General features: G+C 38.9%; 1 protein-coding gene across 2 annotated transcripts in view; it reads right to left on the bottom strand.

Annotated features, from left to right (window-relative positions):
• poc1a (POC1 centriolar protein A) overlaps positions 1 to 25,758 on the bottom strand; it is a 55,106-nt gene that overhangs the window by 24,960 nt on the left and 4,388 nt on the right. For both annotated transcript variants that reach the window (XM_085158578.1, XM_085158579.1), the window contains exons 2-9: positions 25,559 to 25,643; positions 25,279 to 25,450; positions 24,887 to 25,066; positions 23,330 to 23,437; positions 20,869 to 20,984; positions 17,414 to 17,547; positions 11,314 to 11,382; positions 11,082 to 11,231 (exon numbers count right to left, since the gene is read on the bottom strand). In XM_085158578.1, coding sequence (XP_085014704.1) covers positions 11,082 to 11,231; positions 11,314 to 11,382; positions 17,414 to 17,547; positions 20,869 to 20,984; positions 23,330 to 23,437; positions 24,887 to 25,066; positions 25,279 to 25,450; positions 25,559 to 25,643 — 1,014 coding nt within the window. The remainder of the gene's footprint in view (positions 1 to 11,081; positions 11,232 to 11,313; positions 11,383 to 17,413; positions 17,548 to 20,868; positions 20,985 to 23,329; positions 23,438 to 24,886; positions 25,067 to 25,278; positions 25,451 to 25,558; positions 25,644 to 25,758) is intronic.

Here is a 25,758-nt window from a genome sequence, read left to right on the forward strand (position 1 = left end):
CAAGATAACCGTAACACGTAGACAAACATTTTCACCAGCTGCTGATATCTCAGTTAATTAGAGGGAAGCGAACCTTTTACGAGAAACTGCTAGTGATGCTTTTTGATGAATGAAGCCTGAAGTTACTCGGCCTCGATTGTGCCTCTCGACTCCACTGCAGGCTCAAAAGGGGAGGCTGTTTCTCACTCTCATTTTTTATCTGTCCTTGACTGGCTCTCTCATCCTTTTCTTTTATTTTACTGTTTTTTTCTGCTCTCTCCCCCCCCCCCCCCCCCCCCCCCCAGCTCTCCAAAAGGTGTCTCTTAATGCCTCTCAAATTTTCTCTTTTCAATATAATCTTGCTTGTTTTCTTCTCCAGTGTGTGCGACTTGTCTCGTTCTCTCCCGTGCTTGTCCTGCTTTGCCACTTTCTGTACCTTCCAGCTCTTCCTCTCCCTGCTCTTCCTCGCTGATGCTCTCTCGCTCCACTAGACCATTAGGTTCTCTTTAACTCCACTTCTATGCTGTCTTCGACAGTCCTTTGTCACACCCTCCTGCCTTTCTTTTTAGCTCCTGATGTCAAATGTATTCAGCTCACACTGTTGGAACAATATCACCGGCCTTATCTTAAAGATTCACACACATAAATGCAAACAGAGCCGTGCATCTGAAACATCTGTGATTGATGGGGGTTTATCTGCACTACAAAGTAAAGGTGATTCAGCGATAATGGTAATAGAATGATCGAGGAAATTAAAGTTCAGCTAGTGCAGTCTCTGAACACCCATCCCACACACATACACACACACACACTTTCCACTCCACGTCCTAAAGCTGAGCCACACAGTGTAGTGGTATGTGTTGGGCTGTGAAGGAAAGCCTGCTGTGAGTTTGCAGCTCGTCTGTCTGCACACGTGAGCACGAGAGAGACCCAGATGTGAAGCTAGAGACAGAAAGTGGGGGAAGGGGTGGAGGGTAGATAGAAGGATTAAGGCGGATGTGATCAGAGAGCGCTGATCTGCCTGTCAGCAATAGATGTTACTGGCACGCGCACGCATGCACACACACACACACACACACACACACACACACACACACACACACACACATGTTAATGCATCTATGGCCACACCACAAACCAACAGCAAATTAAGATTTGCTTAGCTGTGTTGAGCAGAGACAACCTGAAGCACACACACTTTCAGTCTTTAGCCAGAGAGACCTCATCTTGCAGCTGGCTTACTGTGTTTAACAAATAGGCCTACATGTTTCTGGTACAGTTCCCATCACTGGCAAATTATCACGAAGCTTCACATTCCAAGTATGTTAAAGGATAAGCGTATCAAATTGGCTTCTCATGAAATCCCTGTGAATTTGATTCTGAGAGAGCAATGGGTATGGGTGGCCTTTGCCCCTGTGTGAATAAACAGAGCATTACTGTCTCATTAGTCACTTTCTTCCTGGTGCGATGAATTTCTGCCAAAGACATTATTGTGTAATAGCGGATGATCAGCAGAGGAAGAAGGGTGGATTTAACACCTGTTTGTCATTAGATGATTTAAACACAACCATCTCATAATTATCTCATCAGTATTATCCAGGTCAGGTTAGAGTCCCTTTTCAAAATAGAAGATGTAGTTGGTCGCCAATTTATGAAGTGTAACTAGCTTCGTTTACACAATTTTGTCCATCCATTCTATCAATGAGTGTATGGAAAATTAAAATAAATCAAAAATAACAGTACACAAATTACAAAAAGTTCCGTCAACTTCAAGTAGCTTTAGCCAGGGATACTTAAAATGTGTGCAAAATACCATAAAAAAAACTTAATTGTGCTAATAGCCCACAAAAAAATATTGTGGCCAAAATATAAGCAAACTAGATATTAGGGCTGCCACAAACGATTATTTTGATAGTTGACTAGTCACAATAATTTTTGCATTAGTTGACTAATCAGATCATGCATCCATTGGACGTAAAACATACAGCTTATTGCACCAGCATGCATCTGCTCTTATATAACTATCATTAGCTTACAGCTTTAAGTGTTTTAAGGTATGTGCTAACTAAAAATAAAGACAAGATGATAGTTTATTAAATTTTAATTAAATTTGCAGATTGTTTCGGTGAAGTTTAATAAACTCCTTGCTATCTAAAATATAACAGGACACTGGAGTATATTCTCGAGCATCTCACACTTCTGATAATAAGTTGTCGGCTTGACGTTTATTCATCTGTGTAAAAACTATAACTTTAATCTCAGCCAAACCGATTTACTCAGGAACAAATAAAATACTGAAAAAAGCAAAACAATAACATTTTTAAGTTATCTAAGTGACTTATGTATGTTTAACCTGAGTAGCGAAAGACAGCGGTGGGTTTGAAAACGATTTGCCGGGAGTCCGGTGTTCTCACCGGCTCTAGTGAGCCTTGAACCCCAGCTCGCTATCGAGCTGGTGGGTAACAGACGTCTCCGAAAACATTGGAGCGCTTTTGAAAAAATGTGGTGTCTTGATAAACTGAGCAGATATTTGAGGTTTACACAGTTACATTCTCGCCTTAAAATATGTTAAACGTTTATTTTGTGACCCAGAAAGAATAATAAGAGTAATATTAAAACTAACTAGCTGCCGCCATTATTGGAAACTGAACAAGGCCGCGCTATGAATTCTGGGTTAGGTTGGGCCACGAAGTATATACCCGACCCATCCATCAAATCTGGGGAAATGAAGGGCGCATTTGTCGGAGTCTTCGAATTTGGACAGTCTTTGTCGTGTCGCTGCAACATAATCGGCCTACAAATGCGGGCACAGGAGGATGCGGTTCCTGAATTTGGAAACATCTACGATATCGGGCACAGCTTCTTCTTCTTCGGGGTTTAACGGCAGCTGGCATCCTTGTACATGCAGCGCTGCCATCTTCTGTTTCACTCCGTTATTACACTCTTAAATCCTACTACTTATTCCTGCGTCTTTTGGGATCTTACAAAGCTTCAAACGACACGTTGACTATTAAATTAGTCGTCGACGATTTTGATAGTCGACGTAATCGTGACTAGTCGACTAATCGTGGCAGCCCTACTAGATATTCATTTGAAATGCTTAAATGTCTAAAGGGCATCACACAGGGAGCATGTTGTGAAAAAGTGATGATGAGCATGGGTAACACAGCATCATTATATCTTAGAAACTATGATCCTCATAAATGTGGTATGTATTGTCAACATATAGAAAGTATTGTAAAAAAAAAAAAAGATTTAATATATCATGTGGCGCCCTGTTTAGGACTGATCTGAAAGTGATAATAACACCACAGAGCTATTTAAAATGGTTTCTTTTGTTTATTTTGAAAAACTTGATATTTGAAACTTGAGGGTTATTACTAACATTAACACTAAACAACGAATTTTACGTGACAATTAAATGAAAATGATTACAATAATTTTAGTAGAATACTAGTAAATTAATATGGGTTAAAACTGGGCAAATAACAAAAGCCCGAACTTTGCGGTTGTTTATGTGTGTGTGTGTGTTTGGTAAATGGTAAATGGTCTGTATTTGTATAGCGCTTTACACAGTGTGTAAGTAACTACTGCAGATTACGTGAGCTGCCTTGGGGGAAATTTGTGTTCTCTGAGTGCTTCTTGTTAACTATGTTACAAAGGTATGTTCCTCTCATACCTTTGGAGTCATGGGTTAATATACTTCGATGACTACTCTTTTTGACATATGCTGTAGCACAGTGATGCATGCTTCTACATTCGACTCTATATTCTAATGATATACAGGTTTTTGATATTAACTGTAAACGGGCTCACATTTTCTTCATTTTTTTTAATTAGCCTGCAGTAGGATGTTTGGGCAGCAGTGTTCTGCAACATCTGTGGTTTCTCCTTTCAGTCAAACAGCATCCTGTTTACTATATTTTGTTTCTCTGTACATAAGTCAATTTATAAAAGCACTTTTCCCATATTAGAGCATTTCTATGGTTCCTCAATCCCTTTAAACTCATAAAGCCTTTGAATACCCTTTCTAAGAGATACAAACTATCAAATTCAGGCGAGCAGTTGACATTTCTCTCTCCTCCGCTTCCTCTCAGGCGACACGTGTTTGAGACTTGTGGCAGTATAAGAGAGATAAAAGGGCTTGTATTAATAATAAATTATGAACAGCTAAATTATACATGAAAAGGAAAATCTAGGAAGCTTGCAATTCCAGGTGCAGCTCCCAGCATTACTTAAACTGTAACAGTTGGTAACTGGCAGGATCTATTACTGTTGTGTTTAATGACTTGAAGTGCAAATCTGTAAAGAGATGCTAAATAACAGGTCTCCATGTGAGGGCGACATGTTTAATTCATGTCAGAAAAAGGTCAAACTCCACGTGTCTCTATTACTTCCATCAGTCAAATCAGACTTGTAGTCTAATCATTACAACCAGAATGATTGTGAAAAACCTAATGAACCTCAGATGGATTTATTCATTCATTTATTTATTTATCTTGGTGTTCAGCTCAGCTATAGAGTAATTTGCATATATTGATTGTCAAAGTAATACCTGCCATCTCTATCAGGATTATGTAATCTGGGGATACACTGTACACAGTTTCTAATGGAAAAACAAACAAAAAAAGAAAGGGAAACAAACCAGAAAAAAGGAACAAAACTGTATATTATGCTATATTTTCACTTTTAACTTTCATCCTATACACAAAAGCCACACAAGTAGATTTAGAAATTAAGTTTAAAAATCTGTGTCTCAGTATCACAGGTATGTGACACAGCCGTACAATGATATCACAATATTTCAAGGAAACGTGTGATAATGAAATTTATGGTGATATAGAAAATATTGAAGAACATTTTATCTGTGATTGAAGCTTGCAGGCAGCGGCATTTATTAGTGCAAACAAGATGAAGGGCATTTTCAATTCATCTTTTCCAATGAGCTACTGTCACTGACGACAGACTACTTAATTCAAAGTGTGAATATATCGCCAGCAGTAGCAACAACAGCAGCAGCAGCAAAGGCAGTGACACAGCAGAAGTCACGTGTAAGCATAAAAGTAGCCTTGGTAGCATTTTCCATGAAAATTTTAAGTAAACGCACAACACGACTGCTTAACACTTTGGTTATTGCTGTTGTTAAACGGTCATAAAACTGAAATTCAAAAACATTATCTACCTTTGTTTTTTCACTAGCTGTCTAAAGCCCTGCCTTTTCACCATGTAACCACATCAGAAATGTCCTTCCTGTCGTGTGGACTGCAATTAGCAAGAGCTCCACCAATGAGTCATTTGTTTACTTCTTGGTTGCACAAAAGTACCAACTACTAGTTATCTCATCCTTGCGTGTCTTCATGTCTTGGTTTTACTTGATGGTGTGTTTTTACCTCAAGTGGAAAAAACAGTTTTGTAGTTTCCACCTTCAGCAGGAACGATTTTTTCCCCATATTTTTGCAAAACATTGTGCTTCGTTAAATAGTTCCCATTTTACTAAATCGTCAGGAGGCTGACAAGCAACTCTCTCTGTCAGACATGTTTGGGCATGTGCCGTTGTTGCATGTGCTTGGGAAAGTAAACAATGGTTTTGCCATATCATTGATATTACAAATATCATATAATCATGTAAAAATGTAGAATCATACTATTGTGGACAACCCTATTTGGTAAGCATACTTATGTAGTACGCACTGAAAAGGACATCCATCTTAACTGCCCATTCAATCTCGGATTGTCCAATTGTGCACCTTCAAACACATTAGCAAGTTTTTTTATGCTATATTTATGTGCAAATACTTTCAACAAAGACTAGTGCTATATTCTCAGAGCCAGCTGTTAAAATGTTTGATGTGCTTTCATCGGACGATATCTCAAAGCTGGCGCCAAACTAAAACACAACATGTTAAAGGAGTCTCCAGCTAAACTACTATAAGGCATGTTATCTAAAAACAGCTTGTTTCATATTTCTATATGTTTGGTCTAATAATAACTTCACACATTCAGCTACTGCTTCACTGGAGATCTAGGATTAAGAAAAAAAGGATAAATTACAAATACTAGCTTTTTACATCCTTTTAAATCTATTATTATAAATTTTTATACTGAAAAGGGCAGCAGGTAGCACATACTCCAAATACATTTACTAGATTTAGAGATCGCAGTGCATCTTCTGTTGACCAAGTTGTTTTTATTTATTGTGGAAACAGTGGGAACTTCAAGTCCATGCAGACCAAGATGTTTAAATGAGATTAAAACTGTGGTCTCCTTTTCATATTTGTTGTCATTTTATCTATTTTCAATGTTCTGATACTGAAATTACTAGTAATTTATGTTTTCGTATGACTCAGAGGAATCCTTATGAAATTATTTTGCTGGGAGTGAGTCGATACAGACATTTTTCTTTTTAAATGAGAACAAGACCTGGATACAGATCCCTCATTTATTTGTTTTTGTTTTAACAGATGATTGGAGGTTGATGAAACGGGATCAAAAACCTCTTGTGGATGATTCGGGATAAACTGACAAGGCAACAATCAAACAGTCTGACAAAGCTCTCTGGGTGGCTCTCAAAATTTTAGATTTAGAATCTGGATTTTCCAAAACATAAAAAACAAATTTGTCAAACACAATACAAATATAAGGATCATTAATTTCACATGTAACCTATGAATCCATGTGTTTTTTTAAAGAAGAGAAAGAGCCAGCGCAAACATCACAACTGAACCACAGCTGGTTCTTAATCAAGCAGATGTGAAGAGCTGCTTTTCCATTAGTGCTCAAACTTCAGACAGCTGTATTTGAAAAATCATATTTCCCCGTGAAAGGGTTCAGTGGGGTTAAACAAGAACAGGAGTTCTCAGAAGAAGAGAATACATTTCGTACATTGCACTAATCATTTCTCTCTACATGATCCAGCTGCCCATTTTCTAATCACCCTTTTAGGCACATCTGTAATAACGGCTGTCAAGTGGAAGAGCTATTAAATCCATTTACAATCCTGTTCTCACAGCACAGAAAGAAAAGGCAGACAGAAGAAAAAGCAGCCGTGAAAGTTCTACAAATGGCATTAAGAAAGCAGGTGCTTTTTTTAAAGGACACTGAGAGCAAACTACTTAAACTAGGCGTCTAAGAAAAATGTTAGTAATAATCACCTTCACATAGATGATGCTTGATAAATACTCACTTCTAGCTGAAGCTGATCAATGGAGCTTTTAAGTAAATATCGTCTTTGTTAAAGATTACAGATGTGGATGAAGATAAACAGAAATGCTATGAATTTTATAAGAATGATGGTTTTATAATAGGTTGAACTGGATGAGTTTCACTGCTGGACTGATGTCGGCTATGTATGTGACTTAAGAAGAAGACTTAAGAATAACACTATAATGCTAGTTGCTCAAAGTGTGACAAGGATATCCTACCTTTCCTACCTTAATTAGTGGGCATAAATGGATGAACAGACACATTTATATATAACAACCTCCGTTGGCCAAAGTGCTGTACAGGTTATACAAAATATACACTGAAAACAATGAAAACAAGTAAACAAGACTGTGTTTGCATAAGAAAAGACAGGACACTAGGATAATAGGGTTTTTAAAGTGATTTAAAAAGACTGGGCAACTCTTATGTAAAAAAGGTAAGTTGTTCCGAAGATTTGGAGGTGCCACTGAAAAATTTATGAAACGTGTGTCTGGCTTTCTTTTTTGTTTTTACTTCCTTTTTTTAAAAAAAAAACAAAAAACATTTTCATAGTTTTTTTAAGCTCACTTGATGATCAATCTTTGCTTACAGGAACAATGCCGTAATAAACATCAGCAAACTTCCTTTTGTTGTTGTTTTTAAATAAATAAAATAAGTATAAACAAATAAATACAGACATATGGAATCTTCCGTTTTAGCAGTTGTCTGGAGAAAAAAACAAACAGATCGCCAGTGCATGGGCCCAGCAGGGGGTCATCTTAGGCACAGCAGGCTGTTGAGATTGGTCGGATAGACTGCTGGAAACCCCGATGAGTGAGATGACATGCTGGGGACATTGTGTTTATGTATTATTTTTTTTCTCTAATGGAAATTGTAAACAGCACTTAACAGTTAATTTTCATTTTTTCACCTTTGTTTACTATGAAGTTTGCCAGTCTGGATTTTCGAGTTTAAAGGTAAGGCAGCTTCACTGTGGGTGGATCCAAGCTCATAGCAGACCAATCAGTGTCAGTCTCAGAGAGAGAAAGAGAGGAAAGACCTAGGCCGTGCCCTTGTTGATGTAAGTAACACTATAGAAGTCAAAAGGCTTGAAATCAAACCTGTCCCAGGAGTTTCCCAGACGACCGGTGACACCAGTCTCCTTTGTGTGCATCCATGACACATTGAGCCTTTTTAATATTTAAACATCTCTAATGGCAGCTCTGCTGTTTGTTTCTCATTTATCCTTGGCTCACACTCCTTTCAGTCACTTCCAAGTTTTTGCTCTAGCCAAACTTAGTAGGACAAAAGTCACATTTCTCTGCAGTTGATCGTTTTAATATTGCCTTCCTCCTATGGTTTTAATCCAGTCCTCAACAAGTCATTTTTGACCCCCTCCCACTGTCACAGCCATAACTGCCTTGCGTTTCAGAAAACTCCCTGGTGCTCTTTTAATTCATACCCCATCTGGAGCTATGTGTAGGTATTCAAAAGTAAACCGTTTCATTATCTCCTTGTTCTGCATTTTGTCAACTCTGTGTATATTTTGGCTTTTGTGTGAAAATGAAGGAATCCAATATGTTTCAACCACTCTGATAAAAAAAAAAAACGTCAGATAAGTTCATGAAATGGTTGTTGTAATGTCAGCTGCTAACGGGTATTCCCTCCAGTGGGTACGCTACGATGATATTGTAAAGGTTTTTATGTTTTAAAGTGGTAAAGTAAACTTTTTATACAACTTCAGCAGTTGGTCACTAACATTTACGTTAATAATAAATTTTAGACTGAGTAAAAATTGCTGATCACCAGTTTATTTGTGTTAACTGTTTTTGCTTTTTAATAATACATCAGTGTGAGGAGTTCAGTTGTTATGGAAACGATAGGCTGGTAATCGCACCCCAAAGGAGTGTTTTCCAAACACTTTTTAAAACTGTAGAATCATCAGTTTTTATTTAAGTTGCAGCTAGCTGCAGCTTAGCAGTACATCAGCTGTACTTTCTCCTCAGATAGAAACATCAGACAGACAGGGTGTGGTGGAATAGGAGTGAGTAGAGGCTCCGAATGAAAAACAAGGAACTGTGTTCTACCAAATTACTCCCGTGAAATTGGAGAAGGCTCTCCTACAAAATGGACTTAAGAGTCAGTAAGGCTGTTTTTTCAAACAATCTAAATGACATTGATTGGCTGTCAGAATACTATCCAAACCTTCTTAGTTGTCAAATTAAATCAAAACAGCAACAGCATAGTGCAGTGTGCTAATGGAAGCAAACTCTTTGTTAATGAGTTATAAAAAGTCACACTATAGGTCATGAGAACAGAAACATAACCACAAACACACTTAAAATCTCTTCAAAGATCACTATGCACAACACAATATTATCACTGACGGACTCTTTTCAGTTCCAAGAATTTGTTGTGATCGACTAGATTTTTAAAACTCACCTGCGGTATCATGCAGTTTATTTTATTTTATTTTTTCCTCCATTTCAATAGGAAAAAGAATATCCTCCATATCAAAGTGTAGATGGTGAATAAGCAGGCATTTCCTGCCCTGCATGTGGGATATGAATGTGGCTTTGGGCCAAACCTAAGAACTTCAAAGGAAGGGAGGAAATAAGCTGAGAGGCATCTGTGCACATGTTTGTGTCTTTTCATATTTATTTTTCAGACAGCCAGCACACATGCATGAAATACATGTGCACACATATGTTTCAATTAGTGCATTTTGTATAGGATTTGTGGTAGACATATTTAGTTATATACATTTGTATTGGCATACCCTAACAACCAAATTATAAAACTACCCTTTAACAACATAAAATCTTGCTGGCTAGAGCAGTTGCTAGAGGCTGGTTAGCAACTGTCTGGCAAACACCAGTCACTAGTAGGGTCATGCAGGCCTACATACTGGTGATCACTACCAGATTAAAGCGATCACCTGTGTTTTTATATGGAACATAATGACATGTTTGCTACTGCATTGCTCAGAAACTACCTGTGTCACAACATGGAAATGGAGACTATTTGACTTCAGTGCAAAAGCAGAACCTTTTGAAACAGGATCAAATGTTAAGTTCAGAGCAACGGGCCCCAGCAGAGCTAAAGATGGATTATAAATAGGGGTAGGGGGGTGGTGGGGGGATTGCATTCATTTAAATATATAAATATAAATATAAAATAAAATATAAATAAATGCAAGGAGAAGGTGCTGTATTCTGGACTACTGGAGACCATGGACCATTACGTTACTGCAACTCACAATCCTATACTGACCTCTGCACATCTATGATACCCCACTACACCCCAGAATGCAAAGCATATGTGACTACCCAAAGGTGTTTAGCTCAAACTTGCGATGTACACCTGGAACTCGGTCAGATTGAGGTTGAATGATGTTCACACCATAAAAAAACTCTAGACTAGACTAGACTGGGACAACCTCCTCTAAATAGTGAATGGTGAAATTTCCCATGGTGAAATTGTTTTGTTTCACACCTGAGTGCAATTACTGCATTCATATTTACACAAATGAATTGAACCAAGGAGAAGAATGAACCAGAGTTCAATATAAACAAAATACTGCAAGTGTGAAAATACCGTAACCGAACACGAAACAATGTGCTTGGAAGCATATGTTTCTGACTTAGTTCTTTATTCTCATTGCTAAACACAACACTAATCACTGCACTGTCACACAGTCACAAAGTGCAACCCGATGGGCAAGTGCTAAGGGGAGACACCGCATAGGGTTTAAAATGCCCTTAGCAGTTGAATCCTGGGTTTGACCCCACTGACTGGACCTCGACCTCTGTTGCCTATCATTTGACAGTTTCTGGCTATATTTGTTCAGCTTCTGAATAAAGGCAAAAACCAAAACAGCCATCTTGTTGGGTTCCATGTTCCTTTTTGTTTGGACTTACCTTGCTACGTAACACAGATGTATGCGAATTAAGGGGGAAGTGAGTTGTGGAAGTAGCCGTTGGTGTCTGTGAACTGGAAGCAGTTTTATGTTGCAGTCTGACGCCATCACTGAACTCAACACAGTCAAAGTTGCTCTTCCACACCATTACCTGTGAACCAGATATAAATGTATTAAATAACAATACTCCATTAAAGTTAGTAATGAAGAATGTTAGAATACTCTACCATCACCTGTTCATCAGAGCCTCCAGAGGAAAAGTACTCCCCTGTTCTAGAGAAGGCCACACAGGTGACTGGACCCTGGCGTGAGGTAAAAAGCAAAAAAGGTGGAAAATGAATCTCACAATACAGTAAAGTCATATCTGTCTGACAATGAAAGTAGTCCTAAAACTATCAGCTATGAACTGTTTGCTTAAGTTGAAAGAATCAATACATTTGGAGAGAATGTTTTCTAAAAACCTCAACAAATGCAGCTGAACAAACTGGCCCCATCTGTGCTAAAGATCACAATATTGGTTAAAATGATTTGCCAATTAAAAGTCTCCATGTCTAGCAACTACTTTAAAGGCTGCCTAATTGATAAAGTCACTATTTTCATGCACAAATAACAAAAATAAGCAACATTTTATAAATTCAATAGGCCAAATGATTTCATTTATCATTAGTTTAATCACTAATAAGTAAACAGTAATGTCTGCATAGATTAAAAGCTCCATGTGAGAATGGTGCTGTCTTACTGTAGCATTCATTCATTCTCAAACCTTACATATAGTAACTTAGAATGATATGACTAACATTATTTATCTCCTGCCAAGTAGCTCAGCTGCAGCGAAAATGTAGGTGCAAGTGTAAACATGGGCAGGGAGTAAACACAATACAATTTAATACGATACAGAATACAGTAATATACCCTAAAGGCACTTGCTGGTAAAAATGTATTTAAGATTCAATACAAAACAAAAGGTGGGAACATTTTTTTTATTTTGTTTGAGGCTTGTGTTTAAGCAGTTCGACTAAAACAAAACTGTACCCACAACAGAAGCTCTTGAATGTGTGTGTGTGTGTGTGTGTGTGTGTGTGTGTGTGTGTGTGTGTGTGTGTGTGTGTGTGTGTGTGTGTGTGTGTGTGTGTGCGTGCGTGCGTGTTTGGAGGAGGATGTGGGTGTGTGGGGCTGCAGCAGAGCAATCAATAACAAAAAGCAGAAACTCAGGTGGAGTGAGGTCACGCATGGCCAAAAAGGATCACCTGAAGGATGTCAGGACTTTGGCATCCTTTGTGTGTGTGCATGTAGCTGGAAATAAAATTCAGAAATTATGTTTCCTCTTTGTTTATTCTTTTTTTTCCCACCTCATAATGCAGAATGGGGTCAACGATCTCAGCCTGAGCCCCGTGAATGCGTTCAAAGAGGGGATGAAGCAAAGAACAAACAAGTGCTGGAAAAGAAACGGACAGGGAGTCTGCTGAGAAGAAAAAAGGAGCTGTGTCATGTGGCTGGCACCCAGACAGGCTGGTTTGGGTGAGGAATGGTTTCCCAGAAGCACCTGAGAGAAGCAGACAGTGTCACTATAGCAACGCGACGGCCTGACAGACAGCATGTTCTGTCTGTGCTCTGACTAATGCCTGCTGCCAGGCTGGCACTTGCCATGGCCAGACACATGCACGCACACATGCACACATGCACACACGCACTCACAAACACAGCCTGACAAAGCAATGAACCTTACTTGTACATTTTATGTACCGATAAATGAACACGGATAGCACAAAGCAGACAAGACCCATATGGTGCCCTTTATAAAGGCATGACTAACACGAACAATAACATACTGCTACTGCTTTTATTTTGTAAGCTATTTTTCCCCTCTAAATTGTCCCCTTTAAGCACAGTCATAAAGAACTTTATGAAACAGTTTTTTTATGCTTGTGTACAGGCTTGTGTACAGAACTTTACACAAGCCTGTACACAAGCATAAAAAAACTGTTTCTTAGACCCTCTTAATTATGCAGTCTTGTAACATGTGTACAAGACATTCTTTGTATAAATTTAAATGAAAAACCACAAAGAGGAAGCTCAAATGAGCTTCCTCCGAAGGGTGGCTGGCCTCTCCCTTAGAGATAGGGTGAGAAGTTCGGCCATCTGGGAGGGGCTCAGAGTAGAGCCGCTGCTGCTCCACATCGAAAGGAGCCAGTTGAGGTGGTTCGGGCATCTGACAAGGATGCCTCCTGGGCGCCTCCTAGGTGAGGTGTTCCGGGCATGTCCCACCGGGAGGAGGCCCCAGGGCAGACCCAGGACACGCTGGAGAGATTATATCTCTCGGCTGGCCTGGGAAGGCCTTGGTGTTCCCCCGGATAAGCTGGAGGAGGTGGCTGGGGAGAGGGAGGTCTGGGCCTCTCTGCTTAGGCTGCTGCCCCCGCGACCCGGCCTCGGATAAAGCGGATGAAGATGGATGGATGGAACCACAAAGTGCACAAAGCTGTGCACTGTAACAACCATAATTAATGTTTACATGTCAAATTCACAAATGGGGAACAAATATGAGAAGTGTATCATCAAATATGTGGTCTTTTGGCATGAAAATATGCATTTTGTGTAGTTCCATATCCAAAAGTTAGTCATTTTGATACACATTACATACTGACAGAATGTATTCAAAAAACGTCTATAAAAAAATTCAGCCTTCCTAATGATCCTGCAATAACCGCTGAATTTGCATTTGTCCAACCACTTTCCTGCCCGCCTTCTCTGAGCCAACGAGCTTCTGTTCCTTCTATGTTCTTTAAATCTCAGTGTTTGTCTGTCATTCTGTCTTTCAGACTCCCATTCGTGCAACCAGCCTCCTACCCATATCCACATCACTCCGGTCATTTAAAGAGCTTCAACAAGGCTCCATCTCCATCATCACCAGCGTCTAGACTCAAGGTGGGGGTCCTGTCCTAGTTTCTGTTATTTCATCAAAATCGAATTACCATTACTCAAATGACGTATCTCAAGAAATCATTATTAATTATTTCAATTGAACTGTCTTTACTGATCTACCATTAGTAACAGTAACATACAAACATGAAGATGCGTGTTTGAATGTCAGCTTGCAAAGAAATACAGATTACCTCCTAACATTTGGGGAAAAAGACATGTTTGTTCTCTAAACCTTCCTATAACTGCTGTGGTCCCAGGGTGATGGTCCGGAAAAGTGATGAACACTTCTTCAGAAAGGTGTTCCCCATATTCACACTTCAGCCCAAACATTAAAACTACTGACACTTTGATAACAACGATCACCTCATTAGACTATCATGTTCTATTCAAAAACTTTGCCTATTGGCATTCACATGGATTTTATTTACATGTACAAACCAGCTATATATTACTGCTTTTGTTGGTGCACCTTAAAAATGATAAAAGAAGCAAAGACACTTATCTTCATGCCAGTGCACTGTCAGATTATATGATTGACAGCCACCTGTCAAGTCTCCTTCTGTGCCATCTAATAACACTTTCCGTCTTAGTTATCATGGGTTTACTGAAAGCACAATAAAGAAACAGTTACAGGTAAAAAATAATTTATTTAACATGTTACTGCTACTGATTAGCACACAATGGAAAAGAAAAACCCTCAAAAACAACGATAAAACAGCAGTGTGCTCTGAGTATGGTAATACTAAAAGTAGTGCAAAGGACTACTTCCTACAAAAAGATTTAATGACTATATATGATTGTAGATCAATGCATTTATTGACTGTAATTTACTGATGAATGGGGTTCTATCTCTACCGGCTCTCGGGATCTGACTACATATGTGCTGTCTAGTGAAAGTTTGCCAGTAAACATGACTCTCAGTCTCCTGTGTCAAATTTCCCATTACACATTCAAAACGTTGGTTTGGCTGTAAACTAAGGTTGATGACACAAACCAATTAGGTAAACTGCAGGAATGTCTTAAACTCCATAAAGACCTGGATGACCTCTAATTTCCCGCTTGCAAATTCAGATAACACTGAGGTTATTTTACTCGGTCACACACTAACACTGTGAGGAATCTTTGAACAGGATATGTCCTTCAACGTGCATATTAAATAAATATGTAGGACTGCTTTCTGGGATTTGTGCAATCTCTATATTTACATCTTGTCTCAGAGTGTTGCCCAAAAAAACCCTACTTTATGCATTTATTACTACCAGGCTGGACTATTGTAATTCATTATTATCAGGCTGCCCCAAAAACTCCCTGAAAAGCCTTCAGTTAATCCAAAATATGTCAGCAACAGGGACTGGAAAGAGAGACCAGATTTCTCCTGTATTGGCTTTGCTGCATTGGCTCCCTTGTATAAGAGAATTTCATTTAAAATCATTCTGACATACAAGGTCTACAATAACTTGGCTTCATCTTCTCTTATAAACCACATAGTACCACATCACACCACCAAAGCACTTTGCTCTCAGAGTGCAGGCTAACTAGTGCTTCCCTGGGTATTTAAAAGTCGAATGGGCAGCAGATTCTGGAGACAGAAAGTCTTTCTACTTTTAGATGAAAACTTCCCTTTTTGACAAAGAATATAGTTAGTGCTGATCAGGTAATCCTGAATCCTCCCTTAGCTATACTGCAATAGATCTTTTTTTGCTTCACTCACTTTTTTTGACTTTGTTTTGACTTGTTTATGCACCATTCAAGATTTAATCACTGGCTCTCTTCCACAGAGTATGTATATATTTTTCCCGTTTCCCTTCTCTCACCCCCAACTGGTCATAGCAAATAGCTGCTCCTCCCTGAGCCTGGTACTGCCAGAGTGTTTTTTCCTGTTAAAAGGGAGTTTTTCCTTCTCACTGTCGCCAAGTACTTGTTCACAGGGGATCGTCTCACTCGCCTCATTTCACTGTATTATTGTACAGTCCTTACCTTACAATACAAAGTGTGTTGAGGTGACTTTTGTTTTGATATCAAGCTATGTAACTACAACTGGACTGAATTAACTGGTTTGTGTCTTTGTTATCAAGTCAGTTTGGGTGCCAATCGGCGCAACCTTTGAGTCTAAGAGTGTTAAACAGCTGTTCAAAAACTATAAAAGGTTTGAATACACTGTCATGCAGCTGAGTTATTTTATTTTCTGAATTCACTTCTCACACAACATGAAGTCCCACAGTGTACTCCGTTTCAAAGAGATTAAGGATGACAAGCAACTCATCTTGTTCATGATGTCTTTAAAACCAAAATTATCTCAAGCACTTAGTTAAAGAATTACTTTCTGAGAAGTTTTGGAACATGTTGTGAAAGTAAGTTGTCAGCGAGTGAAGCAGAGAGACAAATTAACCTAAATTAACACAATTCAAACCAATCAGGTAATGTCCTCCCGAGGCTGGGTAAACAACACATTCGTCAGCTCCAGCATCAAAACACTTGTTTTCACGTATGGTAAATGCACACAGGCCTACACAAATACACAGCACAAACCTTTACACCCACACTGAACAGATGGGGGTCTCTCCCATCTCCAGCTATGCGATTGGAGAGACAATTAGCACTCTTAGTCTCCTAGCACCAACAGATTGGTGGTGTCACCGCGGAGCCAAAAAGAACAACAACACAAACTGAGACACAATATAAGAGATGACAAATTTGGAGGCGTAAAGAGAGAAAATGAAAGTTATTTATTCTTGACAGAAAGGAGAGTCTTGGCAAGTGCCTGGAAAGAAACACAGATGAAACAGAGAAGACAGCAGAGGAGACGTAGCAGAGACATAGATAAACAGATGGACCACATGTGGTACTGGCAAGCTGCCGATTTCCACAACTAGCCAGCTACCCGGTCCATCGGCTGTTCAAACAAACCGATACAGTCAGTGAGCCGTCCGGCCAGGTGGCCCTGCCAACCCAAATGTGAGTAAATCAGATGTGAGACAAAGGGGGAAAAAATGTGACAAAAACATGGCAAAGAAAGAGTTGTACCGTGGTCTGAGAGGAACAACGGGACAAAATCAGAGAAGGAAGAGAAGAAAAGGAGAACTAGATCCAGAAGAACGGAGGCAGTAACACAGTAGCGTTTCCTTCCAGCAACCCTGGGATGAGTCACGATGAGTGGGCTGCCCGTTCACCAGGCAACTACTAAAATACCCCATATACAAAAAAAAGGCAACGTACTCACATACACTCACAGACGTACACAAAAGAGATGTCAAACACTCTCACACATAAATGTTCGCACCAAACTCTCAATACATGCGGAAAACCAAAGCAAACAACAGAAGTGACCCGTCGTGATAATGAGAAGGTAAACAGAACAGCAAAGCCCGCCGGACATCTAAACAATATTTATGTGTCACATGTATGTGTGTCTACCTGGTGACCGTGCAGTGTATACAGCAGCTTGCCCTCTACGAGGTCCAGGACTTTCATTGTGGAATCGCTGGACGCAGTGATTAGGAAATTACCAGCTGGGTGGAAAGACAAACTGTTCACCACACCGCTGTGAACTGGAACCACACACACACACACACAAACACACACACACACACACACAAAAGAAGAAAAAAAAAACACACAGAGTTTAAAACAGGCTTAAAAAAACTAAACCTTTTGTTACTGTAATTAAAATTGAAATAATAAGACAAAAAGTAACTGGAACATTCATTAAATAGTTTATTACCTATTTAACATTTTTGTATCATAAACAAGCAAGAATAATTAAAGATTTTTATGATTGAAATCATGACAATGATAATGTGTGGTCTATAAGACATGCCGTAACAGTGAAAAAAACCCATGGAGTAAATCTATAGAAGGGATATGAATCCTTTCCCAACTTTCAAAGTCTTTATACATCTTTTAAAACATAAAAATAATCAGATTAATAACAATCAGAATGATACATTCTGACTCGAATAGGTTTTTTTCCACATCACATTGTTTTCCACATTTGACACTTTGCAAACATTAAATATGGAAATGTACACACATATATATATATATATATATATATACACACACAGGGGTGCACATAAGTGGTCTGCAGGTGCGCATTCGCTGTCGAAATAAAAGACACGCACCAGATAAGAAGTTGCAACGCGCGTTTGTGTACATTAGATTTTGTGGAGGAGGACAGACATTTGTTTAGAACTCTTAAAGATGTCGAAGAAGCTCCTTTAAGTAATTACTTTGGTGTACCTCCACCTCCAAAGAAATGTCAGAAGGAGTCCGAAACGCAATAGAAGCGTGTATTCTTGGAAAAGTGGTTGCAGGAGGTGAGCTGGCTTCAAACAAATGATGAACGCACAGAGATGTGGTGCAGAATATGCCATGAAAATCCCACTCTAGCGGCCAAAAACAGTGCCTTTTATATGTACGCAAACACGCGTTGCAACTTCTTATCTGGTGCGCGTCTGTTAAATTGACAGCGAATACGTATACGTACACGTACACACACACACGCACACGCACACGTCATAAATAAGCCCATGGAATATGTTAAAATTCATTCTCTGTAATTCTACTTCAAAAGTGAGCAAATTTGACTGTTAGGTCGGTGTTTTTGCTACTTTACATCTGTCATGATGAATGTGTCAGAATCACAGACAGCAAGAAAAAGAAGAAGAGAAAGAAAAGGCTTGCGTGCAGTACTGATAAAGAGGATCAGTGCTGACTGATGTTCAGCAAAAAAAAATAAAAATAATATAATAATATAACCCCAAGCGTGCACCATCGTTCCTATTCATCTGGCCTTCTCTGCTCTAATGGGCATGTTGGTGGCAAGTGGATGGATGACTGGTTCTTGTCAGATCAAATCTTTGGGCCTGAGTAGCTAACACTATACAGGACTATTCCAGGAAGTAGACTGGTCACTGAGAAGGCAAGGTGATCTCACCAAATGTCAATACACCAGCAAATGAAAACGTTAAATTATTCAATATTACTTCAACAACCTTGAATACAGAGCCATTAAATATTTGGCATTTATGCTTAAAAATTGCTTTTATGATTATGACAACTTAATTGTTTATTTATTCTCTTCAAATAATGTAAATGAGCAATATTTACTAGTTTACTTGGACTCTGATGCATTTATGAGATTTAAATTATATATGCATTATAAAGAAGAACAGGTGATACCTTTTAGTGACCAGCTGCTGTCCAAATAATAAATAAATAAATGACTGAACAGATTAAGATACATCACAACTGCCAGATACAAAATACAATGAGATTACATGCCTGCTCATACTTAATCCTTCATATTTTATACGTTTATTGATTCGTTTTTTCTTGTTATAGCTTCACAGGAAGTCACATGCTCAGTTAATGAAATAATATATTTATTTTTGGCATTTTTTGCCTTTATTATACAGCAACAGTCAGAGGGAGAGAGAGAAAGAGAGGATGACAATTGCAGTAGGGACTCAGCTCGCACTCAACAGATGAGCTACAGGAGCACCCCCCCCCCCCCCGCCCCCTCCCCGATTCAGATGTTTTAAAGCAACACAAGCACTGCTTTGAGCTGTGAGAATGAGAAATTCTTGCTTAAAGGCACTTTTACCTCAAATGACTAAATTAGCTGCCATTGAAGTGTAGTGCTGCTGTACATCACACTGCTGCAAATCCTGCTCAACTGAGAACGGCTTAACACCAGCTTTTTATTACCACACACTAATACTTCAAGTTGCCTTAAGAACAAAGAACTAATCGTGACCTCCCAAGACTTAAACAATCCCGCCATACATGAATCAGCAGCTGACAAATTAGCAAGCAATAGGTCCCTCTCCTGGCTTACAGAGGCTACAACACACTTGCAGGTATCCTGATACCACAAGCTGGGAAAAGATGCTGAATAGCTACCAAAGAGCACAGAGCAGTGGGTGTTTGTATAGTATGGCTCTGCCTCATGGAAACAAACCAGTTCAATAAATTACCAAATAATGTGCACAGATGGTTAACATAAATATACCAATGTGCCACTGCCACTTGCTATGTTACTGCTATTGATTTTGGCTTATTCATACAAACCCCTAAACAATTTTTAATTAAAGGTTTTCTAATCAGGACCAAAAACTATTCATTAATCATTTGATGTCTAAAAACATCATTCAGTCCCATGTGTGTCTAACACTAGCCACTCCCCATTTTTACACTTTAAGTTAGCAAAATTAGAAAATAACTCCAGTATGAAAAGTAGGGCCAGAAAAAAATTACAGAGGAGGAGGAGAAGCTTCTATCTTCATACCAAATCTCCTCAGACAGATGTAATTATCCATTATTAGACCTAACAACTGAAATCCATTTAAGAGAGGCAATTAGAGCAACCAGCCTGAACGCAAGACTGATAAAAAGTCATCAACATTAAGTTTAATGAATATGCAAAAGATCAATAACATTCCTTGCCATTAATATAAATTTGCCTGTGTGTGATTTCAGTAATTTCTCTTTAACATAATGATTCAAAGGTACTTTGGCTGTACTGCAATTTCTGAGAGCAGATGTCTAAACTTTGGCCAAAAGTACCATACATTAAAACAAACAAAAACTGTGGCTTTTGTTGTTTCTATGGGACTGACTCAGCATATGATAAACTGGTGTTTCAGAATAAAGCTCTATATAAGGCATCAGGAGTGACTAAAGCATTCAGTGATTCTTTAAATATTTAAGTATGTCTTTACAATTGATGTGGTTGTGACTAATTAATGAAAATAACTGTGTTGCTACGAAGCTAAAAAATGTCACATTTGAGTGTAAACTCTGGTTTCACTCCTTAAAAAGACCAGAAAGAACGATTACGGTTTTAAATATTATCGATGTGTCTTTACCTTGGTAGTGCTGTAGCATCTTATGCGATCTGATGTCCCACACCTTGACAGAGTTGTCAGTACTAGCTGCAGCAATACATGTTCCACTGGGATGAAAGTCCACATAGTTTGCGTAACTTTTGAGAAGAGAAAAAAAAACAAAGTAAGGCAAAGTAAAGGAGAAACAGTGATTTAAAAGATTTAAAATCCTGGAATAACCCAGAAGGTCAATTCAAACAACACAAAAGCTTTAGTCTAGGGCTGGGTATCGTCACTGATTTCTAGAATCGATTCAATTCCGATTCACAGGGTCCCGAATCGATTCGATCCACGATTCGATTTAATTTGATTTAATTCGATTTAATTCGATTCGATTCACTTTGATTTGAATCTGGGAAATTTTGACAGTCAGAAATATTATAATTCAGATCAGTACATTTACATATTTTTGTATCTATAAAAAGGAAGCTGACACACCAAGACTTTATCAAAGGTGTGAGCATCACAGCAGAGGCCTTTGTGTCAAAGTAGCTGAGGATAAAACACAGAAAAACATGAAGGTGATTTTCCTGTTCTGGGATTTTATAAAAATTTTCTGCAGCAGATCAAAAACGAAAGAAAACCATTAATCAACACATGAACATTACCTCTGAAGTTACAGCGGTTTTATTAGAGACAAGGCAGAGCGTTTTGCATTTTGCATAATTTTAAAAAGTTTACATTTGTTCGGTATTGAACGGCAGAAATTAGGTTTTATTTTCGGAAGTATATAAAGCGAAAAAAAAAACCGTCGGCCGACAGCGCTGTAAACAACGGTAGACTTGTGCGTAACAAGCAAGCGAATAATGCAGAAAACAGTACAGAGAGAGAGAGAGGGAGAGAGAGCGCGCGAGAGAGCGAGCATGCGAGAGAGAGCTGTGCATCGTGGTCGAAGCAAAACAATAAAAGTCAGAGTGAATTCATGACGTTGTTTATGTGAAGCCTAGTTTGGATCTTCTTTTGCTGCTGGTTCGGTCAATATTGTTTGGAGAGAGATAAAACTAACAGCTTTAGAATCAGCGCATAAAGGGCGTGAACACAAAGCGCGGACCGCCGACAGATCAGAATCAGCGCGCTGTCGGCTTTCAGCCCCGGCTGTGAGAAAGGCAACATCTCACTGATTCTGATCCGCGGTTGGGCTGTGTGTTTAAGTCTTTGTGCAGAATCCATGTTCCTGCTCTCATTTACTGTCTTAGCTGTTTGGTGGTTGTTGAAATTTTGTGAGATTTCACCAGAGATTCTGGCATTTGGGCAAAATAAATTTATATTAAAAAATCGATTCAGGATTTTAATGAATCGATTTTACGTTATCCAAGCCAGAATCGATTTTAATCGATAAATCGATTATAAAAACCCACCCCTACTTTAGTCATTGGTGGAAAGGGTTAAAGATTTAAGGTTTTTAGTGAGAGATTTAACTATTTTAAAACACTTTAAGACACATGAAGCCTTTTGTGAAATTTCTTATTCTAAATGTTGGGAACTTAAAAAAAATATACAGCTTTCTCTGGACCCTTCCCCCCCAATTTCATTTTTTTATCTTATGCAGTGGCATACAGCACCAAAATAAATTAAGCTGTGATTGGAATGTCTCCATTTCTGTTCACCTTGAACCTTGAACTGCTCCGACTTTCAGTACAACTGTGGGTCATGGCACCTATAGAAATATTCTGATAATTGATTCTCTGAGGAGCACTAGCAGATGATTTTGTTGAGAGGTCGACAAAAAAAACGATAGATGGTGGTTGTCCTGAGTCTATCCTGGGACAGGATGTTGTTGCTAATCCTGACCACCCTCTGCATCACTTCCTACAGGCAGGCATAAAGTTTATTCTCTAACAGACTCTGTTGCCACAAGGATACAGGAAGTCTTTTATACGTCATGCCATCATCCTCTATAACAATGCTTTTTGCTTGGAAGAGAGGCATTTTACATTAATGGTATTATTATCTCTAGTGTTTCAGCTGCTGTAAGAAACGATATGGGATAAAGTATAGCTCATCTTATTATCATCTCAACACCATAAGCTAAAACTACAGAAAAGAAAGGAGCTCAGTATGTCAGACTCTAAATAAAACACAATAAAGGTAAAAAGAAGTAAGAAGAAAGACGTAAAACAGCATATTAAATGTATCAAAGACTCACACAGCCAATGTCTCATTAAAGTGTTTCAGTATAACAGACTGCACAATGTACAAGGGAATAGGGCACATGTGTAATGGCTGAGCAGGTGTTCAGTGCCTTCGTCATAAACATTTGAACATGATAACAAATGGTTAGGGAATTGATTGTCAGATTTTTTTCCAGCATTTACTGCCATTGCATCAGTACACTTGTAAGGATTTTTTCTAACCTTACCAGAACACCAGCAGAAAACTGACAAAAATAAATAAATACTCCTAGCTCCTCCTATTCATCATTCAGGTGCTCGCAAATGCTCACCCAGCATGTTCATAGAAAGAATGAATGCACTCTCTGCTGTTTTTGTCCCACAGCTTTATGGTCTTATCATCACTGGATGACACAATCAAGCGATCGTCTGGAGAAAACCTGCAATAATAATATAAAATAAATGTAAATGATTAATGCTCAATCTGTATAAAATATGTTCAAAAATGCATGGTGTAATGGAAAAGGTCAGATATACACCAGGCATCAGGAATAAAATTATGACCACCTGCCTAATACAATATAATACATTTTTTTTATATAGCACGTTTAAAACCAGGGGGTACATCAAAGTGCTTCACAGTAAGGAATAAACAGTAAATTATCACACTGAACTATAAGTCATTAAAACAAGCTAAAATAGAGAACAAACAAAAGCACAAGTAAGTAGAGATAGAGAGAAATCATGATTATCCAGAGAAATGAGTAGCGAGCAATTAATGAGCGGTGAGAATTAGTGAATTGGAAAAGCCAGGTCGAATAGGTACGTTTTCAAGCTGACCAGATGATCGTAAAGAACAGTTGGGAGTATAGAGACTGAGGAGGTCGGTGAGATAGTCAGGCCGGGCAAGGTTGTTTAGGCATTTGAAAGTAAGCAGCACAACTTTAAAATTAATACAAAATTTAATAGGCAGCCAATGTAAGTCAGAGAGCACTGGAGCAATGGAGGCAAAAACTTTCTAGTTCTGGTTAGGAGACGAGCCGCAGCATTCTGAACATCTGTTATCACTGAAGGTGAATGAGTTGGAGTCCAGAGTAGAGAGAGTTACAATAATCTAATCTGGAGGTCACAAAGGCATGGATACGTTTTTCAAGGTCTTTGTACGGTATTAAACGTTTGACATTAGACATGTGGCGCAACTAGAAGAAGCCAGATTTAACCACAGAGGAAACCTGTTTATCCAGCTTAAATGAACTATCCAGGCAAACACCTAGATTACTTACAGTATCTGTAAGAAAGCAAACAAAGGGACCAAATCGGGCAGCTAGCTGATCTCGTGGAGTGGGTCTATCAAACACCATAATCTCAGTTTTCTTTTCATTTAAAATGAGAGAATTGGCAGACAGCCACTCTGCGACCTGTTTCAAGCAGTCAGACAAACGATTCAATGAAGCTGGCAGGTCAAAAGAGAATTGGAAATAGATTTAATAATGTGTTGGTCCCCCCTTTTGCTGCCAAAACAGGCCAGGCCTATTGAGCCATGTACTCCACCACACCTTTGAAGGTGTGCTATGGTATCTGGCACCAATATGTTAGCAACAGATCCTTTAATTCTTGTAAGATGCGAGGTTAGGCCATTTATGGGACTTATTTGTCCAGCACATCCACCAGATATTGGATTGGATTGGGATCTGGGGAACATGAAACTTCCTTTTTTTGGACTATTATTGTTAGATACTGACCAGGAACAGCCCAAAAAAGATGCATTTTGGAAATGATCAGTGTAATTCTCTTTATCTGTCAAAGGTCATAATGTGATGCCTGAAGTGTAAATCTATCAAAATGTCCTAATATGATGCATTGTATCGTGTTAAATGTGTGTCTCATACTTGGCACAGCGGACCCAGTTGATGTGCTGGTTGAGAGAGAAGAGGAACTTTTGCCTGTGGGTTGTCCACACTTTAATTGTCTTGTCATCAGAGGCCGTGACCAGAGTCTGTCCATCACCAGAAAAGTTAACACTGCGCACAGTGGCAGTGTGAGCCCTGAATACTGTAGACTCAGCCTTCCTGTATGGACACAAGACATTACTTAAGTTAAAAACAAACAAGCAAAACCCAAAAGGTGTTCAGCAATGTGTGCCTTCTTCCATGCTGGCAGAAGGAGACAAACAACATTCAGTAGTTGCTGCTCTTTATGAGTCACCATCATTGTCCTCTGTAGTAAATCTGTGGTGGAATAAAGAACAGAAAAGACAGAAAGATTTTACTTTAACACCTACATGCTTGGCACCCAAAGACGTACAGTCTTGTCTCTGGAGGCAGAGGCCACCAGATGGCCTGATGGGGAAAAGTGGACGGAAAGGACGGCGTCTTTGTGTCCATCAAAACGATACGCTCGCATCTGAGGTTTCATGTTCCAGATCATCACACAGGAATCCATGGAGCCTGTGGCTAGGAGAGGATGAAGCACAGGTGTGAGTGAGAACATCATGTATTTCCAAAAAGGAAAAGACAAAGGCAACAGCAAACAGGTACATCTAAAGGCAAACAGATCGTTACCGATTTGTTTCATGTTGCAGCTGAAGTCCACACTTGTTACGGTGTCCCTGTGACCCTTAAAATGTCTTTCTAGGGTTGGATCAGACTATGGGAGCAAACAGAGAGTCATGTCAAAATGTTAAAATGTCATCATGACTACAAAAGCTACAATAATAAGCAATAAGTTAGACATCTGGGAAACAGAAAATTTGGTACTATTT

Source organism: Neolamprologus multifasciatus, chromosome 5, assembly GCF_963576455.1.
Source record: "Neolamprologus multifasciatus chromosome 5, fNeoMul1.2, whole genome shotgun sequence".
Lineage (NCBI taxonomy): Eukaryota > Metazoa > Chordata > Actinopteri > Cichliformes > Cichlidae > Neolamprologus > Neolamprologus multifasciatus.